The sequence below is a fragment of the Toxotes jaculatrix genome, chromosome 12, assembly GCF_017976425.1.
Source record: "Toxotes jaculatrix isolate fToxJac2 chromosome 12, fToxJac2.pri, whole genome shotgun sequence".
In the NCBI taxonomy this organism is placed as follows: domain Eukaryota; kingdom Metazoa; phylum Chordata; class Actinopteri; family Toxotidae; genus Toxotes; species Toxotes jaculatrix.
The window spans coordinates 26,126,681-26,142,986 of record NC_054405.1 but is presented as its reverse complement, the minus strand read 5'-3'; the positions used below and the strand labels follow the sequence as shown (position 1 = coordinate 26,142,986).

The 16,306-nt window shown below is 43.5% G+C and overlaps 2 protein-coding genes across 3 annotated transcripts; one reads left to right on the top strand and one right to left on the bottom strand.

The window, feature by feature from the left end:
* Positions 1–253: 253 nt before the first annotated feature.
* Positions 254–7,992, bottom strand: LOC121190794 (P2R1A-PPP2R2A-interacting phosphatase regulator 1). Its single transcript, XM_041051795.1, has 9 exons — positions 6,902–7,992; positions 6,022–6,106; positions 5,511–5,567; positions 5,234–5,280; positions 5,076–5,133; positions 4,877–4,941; positions 4,727–4,782; positions 4,404–4,488; positions 254–4,307 (listed from the first exon to the last, which is right to left on the bottom strand). The coding sequence occupies exons 1-9, from the start codon at positions 6,988–6,990 to the stop codon at positions 4,184–4,186; spliced, it is 666 nt and encodes a 221-aa protein (XP_040907729.1). The 5' UTR covers positions 6,991–7,992; the 3' UTR covers positions 254–4,183.
* A 1,582-nt stretch (positions 7,993–9,574) lies between these two features.
* LOC121191133 (schwannomin-interacting protein 1-like) lies at positions 9,575–15,879 on the top strand. Of its 2 annotated transcripts, none has more exons than XM_041052220.1 (7): positions 9,575–9,828; positions 10,619–10,896; positions 11,160–11,269; positions 11,610–11,691; positions 11,882–11,995; positions 12,392–12,509; positions 13,202–15,879. In XM_041052220.1, exons 2-7 carry the CDS (start codon positions 10,627–10,629, stop codon positions 13,294–13,296), a joined length of 789 nt encoding a protein of 262 aa, XP_040908154.1. In that variant the 5' UTR covers positions 9,575–9,828; positions 10,619–10,626; the 3' UTR covers positions 13,297–15,879. The 2 variants fall into 2 exon arrangements, with proteins under 2 accessions (XP_040908154.1, XP_040908155.1); XM_041052221.1 differs by having other exon boundaries at positions 9,578–9,824; positions 10,619–10,824.
* Positions 15,880–16,306: the final 427 nt, after the last annotated feature.

Here is a 16,306-nt window from a genome sequence, read left to right as displayed (position 1 = left end):
ATCTGTCAGTCAAACTATCACAACACTGTAAAAACAACAGAATCCAAAACAAACTGGACTGACTGTAATTTCACAACTAATTTGAAAAAACAAAGAAAGAAAACTTACCAGATTTTTTATTGATAGTTTTCATATACAATATAATATATATATATATATTTATAGTGTGTACATGAACTAGTTTCCACTAAAATCTAAAAAGTCATTCTGCGTCATCTTTACAGCCGTGAGCTCATCAGGAGGGAATGAACACTTGAATATAGACTTTTATTTTTCAGTTGCATAAAAATACGTCATCTCATTTGTCTTATGTAGAGAATTTGTCCAAAAGAAAAAACTATTTACACTGTGAAAATACTTGTGTGAATGTTTTCATAGATGTGCTTTTAGTTCCCTTTATCGTTGTGGATAAAGCTCTAGCAGCCCTTTTTAAAGTCGTATCTCACTCTGCCAGATCGTCGGGATTGTTCAGCACTTTTCTTTTTTTTAACCGATAAAAAATCCTGCCGACGCCGCGTTGGCTTTTCAGGTGCGTGGCCTCAGTGTCTCAGGAAGACAGAGACTGTTTGATACTTTGCAGAATTCAAAGTGTGCGACGTTCATCAGAAAAATTAAAAACTGAAAAATACAAGAAAACTGCTTTTTCAATTAAAAGCAAGTTCTTTAGTTTTTCTTTTAAATGAACTGAGGTAAATAGTCTTTAGGAAACTTATGCTGATCGATGCTTGGATGGAGAATCACATCAGTACGAAGAGTTTTCACTGTTGTGTGGAAGGAAAATCCGTCGCCGTGGATACAAGCTCAGACTTTTCTTCACATTTTCACAATCATGTAAAAACAATTCATGAATTCACAGCAACAAACTCTCGTTCTGGTCGTGAGCTGAAGCTAAAGATCATTTTCATTATCGACGAACCTGCTGGTATTCTCGGTGTAATTAATAATCTGTTCGATCGTCACATCGATCTTCAGAGGCCTCGTTTTGTTTGTTCCTGCGACGTTAGAAACCAGAACCTGACGAATCAGTGATTAAAACAGCTGCTGAGCTCTGGTCTGTCCACTGATTAATCGATCGTTTCAGCTCTAGTTCACAAAAACACATTTAAACTCACATTAACCAGTTTGTGGCCTTGATGAAAGAAAACTTATTTCCTTCCAATTGGAAAAATAAAATCAGAAATGTTCGTGAAAGGTTCATCCAAAATACCGTGAACTGAAGGAAATCTCTACGAACCGAACGTCTGAGTTCTGGTTTGTTCCTGTGAAAATTAAACTGTGATGCAGAGAAACTACAGGTCACAGGAAGGGTCAGCCCGGACCTTCTGACCTTTGGTGCTGAGAATCACTGCGTTCTGCCAGAGTGAAATCTTGCTTTAATACTGAAGAATCGTTGACTGGTTACTCGAAAAACACGAGGGAGCAGAGGATCATGGGAGGAAACAACGAAAGAATCCAATCAATACATCGACCGACAGAGAGATTCAACCTGAACATGAAAACACATTTGATCAGTTTCCTGTTGACTTCGTGTTAGAACACGATACTTCTGGTTGGAACGTCTGAACATTTTCACAACAACAAACTTCACGGAAAAACTGCGTCAACAAGCTCGACGTCGCCTTCGTTTATCCTCCGTCACAAACAAGAGAAAAGCCACGTGAGCTGGAGGCTGATGCAGGTGTTACCATGTGTTTATATGTCGACATGATCATGTGATCAGATTCAGACTCACAGCAAAATTTAACTGCTGGTCCAAAGGAAGAAGAAAAAACCCTCAGATTCAGAACGATCTCAGCCCGAGACGCTGCAGGAAACAGAAAACCAAGAGGAGGAAGGTGAAGATGAGGAGGACGACACACGAGCACACAAATACCGTTCAGCTAACGTTACAGCTACTGACACATTCTTCTCATCAAACTTACATTTTGAAAAGTTTTTGGCTTGAAAACGGTTTGAAGCAGAAATTCGTACGAGCATCAGAGTGAAAACTACGGAGCTGAAGAGTCCGCGTCAAGTTTCGATCCGGCTTCGTAAAAACGATTCGCACTTCAACAGTCTGAGACGCGAATGTTCAACCGTTCAACATCACACACAGAAAAACGTCTTAAAGCTACGTCTGTTTGGAAGTGTTGTTTCCTCTGAGGAAAGTCTGTCCTGCTTCTCACCTGCTCACAGTCCGTCACTTCCTGCTCATTTAAAAAGTTCTCAAAGTGTTTAAAGCTCCTGTAACGTCTCACCGTGTTTTACTGAACTTAAACCAGATGCTGTGCAGACTGAGACGTGCCGGCTGTGAACCACAGGAGGCTGAGGCAGGACAGACTCCGAGAACCAGCAGCGAGTGGAGAAATCAAACAGGAAAACAGCATCTCTGACTCAGCGATTCGTCACCGAACACACCAACGATCCAACGAGCTCTGTGCAAAGTATAGACGATATACGATAGAAAACACAACGTCCAATCTGCCGTTCCTTTTTTTTTTTCTTACAGATTCTATGTACAAACATCTCACAGGCGACAGGTCAGGTGATTATAAAAGAGCAGGACACTTCCTGTCAGCGAGGGAAGTCAAAGCTCTCAGATCTGATCCGGTAAAAAAAAAAAAAAGCGACCACGTTCAGGCACAACGATGAGCGACCGTACAAAACTGTACAACACTGTACAACACTGTGCAGAAGCAGCTCGTCTGAACCCCCAGCAGATCCCTCATCACCTGCTCCAAACTGTGTTTACTGATGGTCAGCACCACACACCAGATCAGGTCTGTGGTGGATTTGGGAATGAAACCACTGAAACACGAGTTCAGGTCCCAGGCTGATCAGAGTCAACAGAAACCTGCGGGCCGGTATCATCATTCAGCAACATAACGAAACTGATGATGAAGAGTTACTGCGCGGCCTGAGGACTTCCTGTGGCCGCAGGAAGAAGAAAAAAGACAGAAGCTGCTGACAGAAGGATCCGGACTGGTTCTGATCTCTGAAGATCCACTGTTGTAACCATGGAAACGCACAGACGCTTCCTGCAGATTTAATATGTACAATCAAACCCTGCAGGCCGAAGCTGCCGGATCAGCTGGATCAGCACCGTCAGTATTCACATATAGATACACTATTAACAGCAAACGTGGCTCTGCACACCACAGCTTCTTCATTCTTACACTGACCTGGAGCCAGTTTATCAAACCATTGGCCAAAGTTCAACAAGCTGCAGACGAACGTTTGAAATCTGTCGAGTTTCTTCTGGAAAAATCCAGACGGCTTCAGTCAGGTGACTCGGCTGAAACGTTTCGTTAAAACACAAAAATCTCAGGATTCAGTGACTGAAACGGTTTCAGCTGACCAACACCAGACAGGAGAAAACACTTCCTGTGGTTCCTGGACCTGGATCAGGGTCTGATCCAGGTTTTTAGCATATTCAGATCTGAGTCCAGATGTTTCTCCACAGATCCGTCAGTCATGGACACTCGTGGCCTCAGCTTCCTCCAGTGGGCGGTGTCGAGATCTGATCCGCGCAAGAAGCAGCATCCCAGGCTCCTTCGATGTCCCAGGTCCTCAGGGAAATGCTGCCAAGAACCAGCCTGTGTCCTCTGAGCTGAGCGTCGGGGACGATCCTCGCGCGCTGCATCAGTCAATGTGCAAAACATCTACGTTTTATTCATCTTTGTAACGAATCTGAATAAACCATGTGACTCGTCTGATGCTCAGAGTCCTGCTCCCGTCCGTCTCAGTCCCACTGCACAGACGTCTTCAGCCTGAGGACACAGCCAGTGTGTCCTCAGTGTCTCAGTGTTTCCCAAGCGTGTTTCAGGATCTCATGACGAAGGTGATGATGGATGACTGACTGATTTGACGAGGACTGAGCTGGGATCAGTTTGGAAGAGTTGATGATGATAAACTTCAAACTTAAGCTTCTAGGCTGAAAAATATCCAGGTTTCCAAAACAAACAGCTTCCATGACAACAAACCCACTGAGGAGGGCGGGAAACCAGGCTGACCTGCTCTGGTTCCTCTGTCCATCAGACGTGTCACAGGAAGAGGCGGGGCTTACAGTGGCGCTTGCAGATGGTTCAAACAGAAATAAGGTGCAATGAGGGTAAATGTTCGTCCAGGTTTTTAGGTCTCTGGACATGTGCTGGGGACGTCTGCACCCACAGTGACAGGGTCCGGACTTTGGGTGAGGCGGGGTTTAATGTCCAGGGTGCTGGTGGGAGCTGAAGGGGGTGAAGGAGGGCGGAGGAGAGAGGGACAGAGGGCTGGACTGAGGACTGACGCCTCCTGCTGGTGGAGAGTCTGCTGTTGACTGAGAGACACTGGGGGGAGACAGGAGGGAGGACAAGAAAACTAAGCTTCATTCATTATTCACTTATTTGATAATGGCGTGACTGTGTGTTTCAGGTGATCCTCACCTGACTGTGTAGCTGCTGCGGTGGGCGGGGTCTGTTACCCCAGCAACAAAGAGTTTCTTTGGGGGTCCGTCGGACTCCACCCCACCTGATGAAGCAGGTTGACAGAAGACAAGCAGACGTGCTGAAGACTCTGAAACATGTTCGCACTTTTCCTCACAACTGATTCTGAACTTTTTTTTTTCCAAAACTTTAAATAATAAAATGTTTTGCAACTTTAAAGGACAACAGACACTGTGGTGACATCAGAGACCCGAACAGGAAGTTACACACAGAACACACCTCCAATCCGTGAGAACACACACACACACACACACACACATTACCTTTCCTCTTCAGGGGGGTCAATGCAGGCCACCTCACAGTGGCACTGACTGCTGGTCTGTTGAACAGTGAACATTCGTGTCAGAACAAACAGAAACAAGCGGCGTCCACGAAAAACTGAACGGAACCATGGCGTTTCTCTGTGTCAGTACCTGAACCTCCGCGTCGGACTCGGGGAGGAGTTGGGTGTGACGCCGCTGTCCTGCGACTGAAACCACTGAAGAAGAAAAACAGAACGGAACAGAGTCTGAAACCTCGGATCTGGATTCAGTCTGATGATGAATAAAACAGGAAACGCAACCAAAAACCGTCAGAATAAGAGCTGAGCAGTAAAAAGGTGGAGATGCTCACCACTGATGTGTGGTCGTGCCACTGACTGACTGGAGGAACTGGGATCAGACTGGAAGCACTGGGAGAAAGAGATGTGGTGGTGGGGTCGGGGGTTAATTACATGTGGTTTACAGTTCGGGGGAGGGGGGGGGGGGGGCAGTTTGTTGTCAGTGCTGTACCTGAGTCTCTGCAGACTCCCTCTGAGCGTCGTCTCCATGGTCTCCTCCTGTATCGGACACAAACAAACAGCTGTTATTAGCCTCCATGTTGGCGTCAGGATCCGTCTCAACACCTGCAGGAGTGTAAGGTGAAGGTTCATCAAACTGGAGACAGACTGGAAGAAAACCAGTATGAACTGAACCTCAGACTCCTTTTCACTTCTATACAAATACTGTAAGTCAGTTACACTGAAGGAGCCCGTCAGTGCTGGGTCCCCTGCTGATGCTGTGTCCTCACCTGTCTCTTCTGGTCCAGTCTGTCTCCGGTCAGAGAGAAAGGAGAGAGAGGGATGAGCTGGAAGAATACAAGAGAAAAAAACGACTGATGAAAGTCTGATGAAACCAAAACTGGGAGATAAAAGAGGCTAAACATTCTCTTTGGGAACAACACAACAGGCAGCACATTACACAGAGACATGAGCCTGTCCAACCAGGACAAAGTGTTTTCTGTCCCTTCACAGGGACCATAACCAGGACTCTGCTGCTCCAGTCTGTTCTGAAACGTGTGTCAGTTTAATCATGAATTTACCATGAAGGAACACGGACAGACTGCAGGACAGACTGCAGGACAGACTGTCTTTACAGGAGGGATTTGTAACCCCTTTTACTCCAGAGCAAAATACAGGAACTCTAACACACTGATGTGATGTGAGTCGACTGGACAACTTCAGACTGGTGCTGCAGTCTGAGATCGTCACACTAACGTGACGAGGAGCGGGTTTGAAGGGGTTTTTCTCCGGGACACTGACCTGTGATGGACAGCTTGGGTTGATGGACACGCTGCTGCGTCTGTATCGAGCTGAGGACACAGGACTGAAGATGGTCATCCCGTCGCTGAGAGAGAGACGTTAACAGTGTATTCATACAGATAAAGAGTGAGGAGGTTTAACTGTAACATTCACCGTTTAAACACTGAGCGTCGTTTTCACATGATCGATTCAGCTTCTGATTATTTTCTCACTGAATCGACACTGAATCAACAAAATCTCACAAAAAAGGTTTTGTTTTGTCCGAGCAACCATCAAAATCCAAAGATATTCAGTTTACAGTGACATCAAACAGAGAAAAACTCTCACACATGACGAGGTGAAACCTAAAAATATTTGTCATTAAGCCTTAAAATGACTCAAACAAATCAGATCATGCAGATCATTTTTCTGTCAATCGACTGTTGCGGGTCCAGTTTGGTCAGAGCCGTCCTGGTCTGTGGACAGAATATCTGACGCCAAACAAAAACCAGGATTAACAGGACAAAAACACAAACACGATTTTCTGAACAGTGTAATTTCACTCATAACTATTTCTAACACTATTCTTGTGATTTATGTGATTATTATTATCATTAACGCTGCAATTTGCCTTTGGGATTAATAAAGTACTCTGTCTGTGTGTCTGTGTGTGTGTCACTGTGTGTCTGTGTGTGTCTGTTGCTGAGGACTATGGAAACATCTGGCTTTCAGTCAGTGCTGCTCAGCGCACTAACAGTTCGCCGAATTAAAGAGTGGCTCCGCGTATTAATGAAACGTCTTTAATGAGACGTGTGTGGCTCCCTGTTAATGAGGCTAATGTACATTTAATGTTTTTTAAGATGGATTTCAGTGCTGCTCGTTTGGGTGTAATACCACTGACCTGACACTGGTGATCATGGGGGCGCTGTTCGACCTGCGGAGTGCCCCGCCTCCTGCGCCTGCGCACTGGTCCACCTCCATCCGTTCCATTCCTTGATCCGCAGGCCCGGCGGCGGCAGAGCCAGCAGCCGGCCTTCGACCCTTCGAGAGCGGCGTCGGGCTCTACTCAAGCCCGGTGGAAGCCCGACCCGCAGGCCTCACGAGCAGCAGACCCAGAGTCGCCGAGTCAGCGGGCTGGACACCGAAGCTGCCCGCTCTCTACCGCATTTCCCTCGGGAAAAAACCACCTTATCCGCGTAAGACTGCGGGTCCGACCGACATCGATGATCCGCAGCTGCGCTTCACTCGCTGCTGCTTCTCACGCAAATTTAATGGCTGCGTGAAAGCGAGTTAAAATATGAACCCCGCGCAAAAACAGCCCACACAAAGTAGTGTAACTGCATATAGTTAAAACGCACCCGGCTGTCCCGCCTCTGCGGTGAAACTTTTAATTCGAGTCCACACAGGTGACGTGACTTTTAGGATTAGCTGTTGAGCTAACTTGGTTTGCAGTAAAACCTCCAGTCAGAGATCAGAAAACCGCTGAGCAGCTGTCCGAGACGGTCCAACCCAGACCGGCCGCAGTCCTCAGGGGGCGTCGGTAACACGGGACCCGAACACAGCGAGTAGACCTGCGGGAGAAGCTCGGAGCCACCGATAATATACAGTTTGAAAGATTTTTACAACATAGCCCTTCACCAAATAGAGGTAGTTCACCAACTGTGAAAACACGCCACCGGCTGGTCACACAGAGAACTGCAACAAAGACTGAGCATCCGCTTCATGTTACAGTTTCAATAATCATCCTCATATTTACTATTTCTGCTGTGATTTGTTATAGTGTGAATATCTAACTATTTATTACAGATATAACTTTGTTGGTACGTTGATAAAATGCAGCTGTACGATTTCATAAAGAAGATTTTAAACCTGTGGGTGGATTATGAAACGATTACAAAGAGACATGAAGTGACATAAAAGTTTCATAGGGTGCAGTTGCTTTGGGTCTTTGTGTGTGGGTGTCCTCTGTGGGACGGTTGGAGGACCGAAGTCTCATAATCTGTCCCTGCAAACTTGTAACAGTAAAAAATGTGGTAGGATTTCTCTGTGCTGCATGATCAACAACATATGATGAACAGGTCGGTGAGCTCCTCTGGTCCCAGTGCAACACAGTGAGACCACCACAAGCAGACAGAACTGCATCTGGGTTCAGAGGTTTTTGTTATATAATTACTCCCTGGAACTATTAAATTCATTATTGATTTTTTCCCCCAGTTAATAAATTAATAATTTAACCGATTAAAGGTCAGAATGTGATGAGAAGTGTCCAACAAAACCTCGTAAAATGTTTTGTTTTGTCTCAGCAACAGACAGAAAAATCCCAAATATCATTTTTACAGTGATAGAAAACAGAGAAAAGCAGAAAATCCTCACACTGGCCAAACTGGAATCTTTGCTTGAAAAATGATAAAAACAGCTACAGATTAATTTTCTGTCAATCACCTGAACCTAATCAATCAACCAACTGTTGCAGCTCTGTTATAAATAAATCACTTGAACAACTGAAAGGTCAAAACCCTCAAACCATCAACCTGAACGTCCAGAAACTTAGAAACCAGCTCTCAAAGTTTTGTTGGAAGATATTTCAGGAAACAGACTCACAACAAAGCACAACAACATCATCACAAATAACTGTGTTAATGTCCTGATGCTCAAACTACAAACCACAAACACAAGAACAAGACAGGGACGTTTTAAGAATGTCACAGAAAACAGAACCAACAGAACCACACAGGAAAGCTGAGCTCACTGTGTTATAGGAACGTTATAGGAATGTTGCTGGAATATTGCTGGAATGCTGTGGTGTTTCCTTTGCTGTTGTGAATCCCCTAAATCCTCCATCTGCTTTGAGTCGTCATCTCCAAAATATGGTGAAAGAGGACACCGGCAGGCTCAGCCTTTAACCGCTTCACCGCCTCCACACAGACCCGTTTCCTCTAACTGAGACCAGGACTGAGACCAGGACCAGATTCAGACTCTAACACACAGAGACGTGAATTCCAGAAGAACATTTGTTGGTGTTCTGCTTTTTCCTCCGGTCATGTTTGTGTGTTTGTGATTCCAGATCGAAACCAGCACGTTCAGTCAGACAGGGGCGGGTCGAGGAACTGTTTGGGGGGGGGATTCAAATGAGTATAACTGTGTTAAAACTCAGGTTTAATAAACTGAGGATAAACTGCAGATAAAGAGTCACTGTAGGCGATGAACGGACCGACTTTGCGGTTGTTCACGCAGAGGTTTTGACCCAGGGCTTCAGGATCCCGGCTCTGAGTCTGGTTGCCCCCTTTGTGCTGAGCTCCGAGTAATTCAGAGGGAAACGTTTGACTTTTTGCTCCACCACATTAATCTGACAGCTTCAGTCACTTTACAAATAAAACCATATGATCAGCTCGTTTATGAATGATACAGGTTTTATAACAAATGAAACCTGAAACTGCAGCACTTTTAAACTACAAAAATTAAAAGTTTGAGATTAGTTCGGACCTTCACGGAGGGACCTTCAGTTCTCCGGTGCCGGTTCTGCCGGTTCAGCCGTCTGAACCTCCGTCACTCCGCCGAAGCCAAGAGGTTAAAGGGAGAACAGCGGAAGGGATGAGGACGGGGGGGGGGGGGGAGGAAGAAGAAAGGTCCTGCCTCCCTTCAGACGGCGCTCAGCTACTTTTAGGCCACTTTGATTTTTTCCAACTTTACTTTAATGTTCCCGTGAAAACTCCGCAGCTTCGCGCCGCGCTCAGTCCACACGGCGAAGCCCGCGGGCCGGAGGGAGCCGCGGTGCGACGGACGGCGACATGTCGGACAGATCCGGGGCCGACTGGATGTGACTGGTAGGTGGGTAACACCCTCCGAGGTCTTCCCGCTGCTGGTAAACAACAGCGGGCAGAGGGTTGTCTGCGGCCGGGACACCTCCGCTGCTCAGACCCGAGAGCAAGTAAAACCACACGAAACGACACCGAGACGATTTGATCCAACTGCAAATAAGTTTGTGACCAGATTCAACTGAAGAACTTTAAACGACAGCTGATTAACCTACATCAGATCGATAGATCGATTGGCAGACAAATCGATAGATTGATCGATAGATAGACGGATAGATGGATTGATGATAGATTGATAAAACAGTTGATTTGCACATTTGAGAAGCTGAAACCAGATTTTTTTTTGTCATTTTTGTTTAAAATAAGAAATTAATAGATAATCAAAACTGTCCCAGATTAATTTGTTGAGCGATGAATCGACCAGTTATTTGTTCCATGCAGCGCATAGTGAGAAGCTGGAAACATGAAATATTTGATAATTTCTCATGAAAAATGACGAATGATCATCGCAGCAAAGCTTTAACCTTCAGATAAAGGTGCTGGACTAACTCAGTAACAGCTGGTAGTTAACTGTTAGTAAATCTGACTTGCATTCACGCAGGCTTCAGTAAGTAAAGTTTACAGCAGGTTTAGTTACTGTTTGACAGTTGGTTGCTAATTTATTTTTCATATTTGAGTCTTGATAAAAAAAAAAAGCACTTTTGAAGACCAGATTTTCTGAGGTGTTTTTTTTCATTATTTTATTCTAAGATATTTTGGCCTGAGCAGAAGTTTCTGTTACAGTTTTTCATTGTTGTTTTCAGAGACGAGGATGGAGGGAGAGAAAGAGACAGCAGAGGAGAAGGAGGAAGAGGAGGAGGAGGAGGAGGAGGAGAAAGAGCTTCATCATCGCATCGCCGCCGCGGCCTCTACGGACCACCAGGACCTCCCCATCATGCACTGGGAGGATCTAAGCCAGCGGATAGCCGAGTTGGAGAAACAGGAGCAGGAGAGGCAGGAAAGGTCAAAGGTCAGCCGTGAAGAAGAGTGGTGGTATTACCTGTCTATGGTTCAGTCAGCGGGGTCGGGTTACCTGTCAGTGGTTAGTTATGTCTTTCTCTCCCTCTGAGGGATGTGAGCAGTGCTGAGCTCGTGTTGACGAACATGTCAGCTCAAATCTGATGATGTCAGTGTTTGTTCACTTCCTGTTTCGACTGCACCAAAACTCAAAGCTTTATCGAAATCAGCAGTCAACCTTTGTTTTCCTACTGACGCCTTCAGAAAACTTTTTTTTTAACTGATCATGTGCCCTCTGTCTGTAGTTGATTAATACTGTCATAACTGAACTATCCTGTCTTCCTGCAGAGGGGGACGGGGGTGAGGATGGAGGATAGTCAGGGGGGAGTGTGGAGAGGCGTGTGGGAGGAAGAGGAGGAAGACTTCAGGAGGTGTCGCGTCGCTGTCGTCACGTCACGGTAACAGAGAAACAGGTGGTTTTACTCTGTGGGTTTCTGCAGGCTGCAGTTCAGACATTATTCAAACTGCAATCGATTAGTTGACGGACAGAAAAATGTTTGGTAAATAAATAGTTTTGTTAATTTTTCAGGGAAAAAAGTGAAAAAGAGTCAAAGATTTTAAAAGGAAATTTGCTGCTTTGGGAGATTTGGTCACCTTCAGTTCAAATTAGTTTCCTTTGACAAAAAGATTAATTGAAAAATTAAATGTCAGATTCATCGATAAGGAAAATAATTACAAGTTGCTGCAGAATAATTTATATGGAATAAGAATAATTTATAGTTTATTATCTGTTTACAGATTTCACAACCACAGAAACCTGCAGCTGTGCTTCATTAACAACAGCGACAGTGAAGATGAGGAGGAAGGAGCCGACACAAAGGTCACTCTGCCTGTTCTTTAAGAACCAAGCAGCGCTGTGTGTTCCCGACATCGCTGCTGAGCAGGGCTCGAGTTTCACTGCCCATCAGAATATTCCTATTTCTGACCGTTTTAACCATTTCTACACATGCTGCACACGTTTGTCAGGGTTGGAATCAGTCATCTCACCACTGACCTTACATGTCTATCAGATTTCCATGGGAACGGGGCGAAACGGCTGCCATCCCGCCGGGCTGAAACAGGAAGTGGCCACTGCTCTGAGGACGCTGAGAGACAAACTGCTGGCTGAACAGAAGGAGAAGGAGGTAAAGGGAAAGAGAGAAGGAAGGATGAACGACAAGAGGAAACAAAGATTACATCAGGAATTATTTATTTATTAAGTACATTCACTTGTTATTTAGATCACACTTGTATAGATCAGTAATTAGTAGTAATATAATTAATCAGTAAATGTGATGTGGGCCCATGTGTTGATTACTCAACAGGGCCCAGCTCACACAGACCTGGGTGCCAGACGGGTCCCGGGCTCCTGGACCAGAGTCTGAAGTGACTGTTTATGTTTCTCAGTCACACAGATCAGTTAGAAGACTGTGAAGTGTTTGTATCCAGATAAGACACACAGATCAGCTAATTAAAGTGTGTGTGTGTGTGTGTGTGTGTGTGTGTGTGTGTGTGTGTGTGTGTGTGTGTGTGTGTTGCAGCGTCTGGCCGGCAGCAGTGGTGTTGCCAAGCGGAAACATCTGGAGCGTTGGGAGTTGCAGGAGTGTTCAGTGCAGCAGCTCAGCAGCTTGAGAGCATCACTTCAACAGGACGTACACGGTATATACACACACAGACACACAGACACACAGACACACAGACACACACACACACAGACACACAGACACACACACACAGACACAGACACAGACACACACACACACACACACAGACACAGACACACACACACAGACACAGACACACACACACACACAGACAGACACACACACACAGACACAGACACACACACACAGACACACTTAAATGCACTACTACATCATTCCAATATGCACAATAACACTTTACTGCACATCACATATTTTCATCTTTATCTTATTTAAATTTTCTATATTTCCAGATATATATTTGATCTTATTCGTATTCTGTGCTGACAGACACTGATCTGTTTACTTTTCTCACCTATGGTGCAGGTACAAAAACACATTTCACTGTACATTGTACAATGTATAATTGTGCATGTGACAAATAAAGCTTATCTTATCTGAAATGTCACTGTACAAAGAGCTCCAGCTGTGTGTCCAGTCACAGTGTCTGTAGGGGAGGAACTGGATTTGATTTTAATCCCAGACATTGTCAGGACGTGAGGTCGCTGAACGACATCAACATGTTTCATGTCTGGGTTCAGATCTGACTGAATCAGGACCCTGTCAGCTCCACGGCGCCACTCTGTGGAGGCTTTAGACTCCACGTCTGTTATAGATCCTGTTTTTGTCTCAATGGTTTTCTCCAAGCTCTGAGCTCCGAGCTGGTGGCCCACCTGCTGGTACGAGACCAGCTGAGGACGAAGCAGGACGCCATGCTGTTGGATGTCCAGGACCTGACCTAACACCAGGACCACAGACTGGATGGTCCAATGGAGTTTTCGCCACAACAGCATGGACATTTGACCATTCTGGGACCATTCTGCTTACTGCAACAAAACATTAGCCAACATGCTAATATTACTGAAACTGACAAATCACCAGTGTCCAGAGCAACGAGAAGGCAATACGAGTCAGTGGTCAAGTCTAAGGAATACTGAATAACTTCAAAACCGAAAAAGTGGTAAGACATCGCTCTGGCATCGGATGACAAACTTGAACCTAACAGCAGTTCCACTGTCAGTAACAGTACAAGTTTTCAACACACGTCCAAAGGAAAAGTCATGAAGAAGAAGAAGTAACGTACGTACGTCAGCATCTCCATTCGGTTTCTGGCTAACGAGGAACAAGCCGGGGCAACGGGGCCTGTAAGACATCGATAAGAAAGACAAACACAACAGATTCTGTCAGAGTTCCTTCAAAACTCAGCCATTTAATTCAGTGTTGTCGTGTTAGTGCTTTAGTGCATCTGTTAAGCTGCTCAGGTTGTTTGTATTGTACCTGGAAATGAAGGTAGAAGCTGGGAGAGGAAAAAACAGGTTGATGGCCACCAGTATAATCAGGGTAATCCTGGGTCAACAGACTGGGTGGCCAGTTTTTACAGTTCAGAGAACGAGTCATGGTTTGATGATGGATGATTAGCAGGTGACAATGAGGTGTTGGTGTTGTATTTCAGTCAGTTTGCTGCTCTGACACGACATGAAACAACACAATCATCAAACAGCCTAGTTTTAAAAGAGAAATCTTAAAGAACAAACGCACTGTTTTCTGTCAGCGCTCGAGCAGTGTTGTTTTTCCACACAGGACACGTTCAATCCACCAATCACACTTTGGCTGCTGTCAATCAACTGTGATAACACCAGATCACACAGTTCTGATCGAGCAGATGAGCTCCGTTTTTTCGTGTGTTAAACTTAATAACAATTAATGACGTTTTTTTCCAAACTTAACTTTAATTGTTGCTTTAGTTGTAACTTTTTTTGTAAAAGAAGAAAAAAGTGGTTTTAAAGGGCTTTAAGATGCACGAAAGAAAAAAAGGATGAAATCTTCAATCAAACAAAAAACTTCAGGAATAGCCTTCTATTTCAAACAATCTAGTTTTAACAACTGTCTTTGTATTGGACTTGAATGTAGGACACAAATGTAGCGGTGGAGTCTGTGTATTTGAATTTGTATTTGCTGATTAAAAACAGATTTTTCTCAGGTAGGAGGTTTATCAGCAGGTTCGCTCAGTTTCCCTCCCCGGTGAAAATCAAACCGTTTAGATTGGAGGGAAATCAAAACTGAAATGTTTTTGGGATCAAATTTTATACAGACCATAATATCTTGATTTAATATAACTCAGTATGTTGTCGACAGAAATGAGACAAAACCGTTAAACGCCATCAGAAAAAGGGGATTTGTTTTATTTAAGTTTTATTGTTTTATACTGTATTACTTTTCCCTCTGATTATATTATAATCCTATAAGAAGGGAACAGTTCACCCAAACAGCATCTGTAGCAAGACAAGTCATACTTTTTTTTCTTGGTTGTTATTTCTGTTATTTTTTTTCCCTAAAAACACAAACAAAAGGGGAATTTCACCAAAATTAGTTTCTGATGGTGTCGTTACTGAGAAAATGTAAAATTCTCAGGCAGTGAAAGTAAATATCTAACGTTTGAAATTAGGTTCATGGACCCGGCTGTCCATTTGTTCTAAAATTAAAAGCAGTTACAGTTGGTGAGCTGCCTTTTTAATTTCATTTATGATTTATAATAATAATTTTACACAAATGCATAAAACAACAGAGGCGTAAGATTTTGGTGGCATTCCTCTTTAACTGATGCTAAACACTTCAGGTACAGGCTGCAGTTATGTTATTGTTTACTTGTAATAAATACAAGGGAATAATCCACTTAATATAGCCAGGTATATGTGATGATGTACATGAAACATTGCTGCTGTGTTTGGAGTTTTCTTCCTACACCTTCACACCTGGGTGATTTTTTTTTTAAGCTCTGGAACATTTTTAACGCAGTGTTTTCTTCTAACTGCAGCAATTTACCTTTGGTTTAAACACTAGCCAAGGAATATTTAGACAATTTAAAGTGTGGCTTTTACCACCACAGTGTCCTTTAGTACCTTACAAAGAAGTTATATTTTGATACTGATAATTTCTACATTTTCTCACATTGATCTGTGATAAGAAGCTGAATGTCATATTAACGGAGGGACATGTACTGTAAAGGGACAATGTGTCTTTCTGAACTTTTTTATTCACATTTATATATAAAGTCACACTGAAATGTTATTATGAGAGAGTCAAAGTAATGAAGCATGTTTAATGTGATAATGTGTGAGGGATAATTCTGACTGGTTGAATAATAAGAATAATATTTTGTCCTGAGAATGAATTAACTTAGTGAACAGGTTGTTTTTCATTTCACTGTGACTTTAAGAGTATTTAGAGATGTATTTTAAAATGTAAATAAAATGAATTAAAGTGTATTTGTGAATGTAAACATTGATTCTGAAATATATTTTGAGAGGCATAAAGATGATGTTTTTTCTGGGTTTTTTTTGTTGTATTTTTGAGTGTTATTCGTTGCTTCAATGTTTCATGTTCTCAGAACAATAAGAAGAAGACTTCTCATTTATTATTTATATTTGTGTGTTTTAATTTAACCTCAGTTCCTTAAGTTCTGGCTAAAGCTGCGCTGCCATGAATAAGTCAGGCACTGAAACAAACACAAGAAACATGAATTAAGGATTTGCTGTTTCAGGAAAAGTTTGTGGATTGGGACAAAAGCACAGCTGTAACAGCACCTACTGTGTTAGCTTCATGTTAGCTAATGAAATTAACTTCATTTTGCTAACTCAGCTAACGTAACTTCTTAATTGCTCAACTAAATTTGTATGCCTGGAACCAGGCTATTAAGTTGGATCAATTCTTTAATCTTGTTATTGTATATGACATCTAATAATAAGCTGAAAC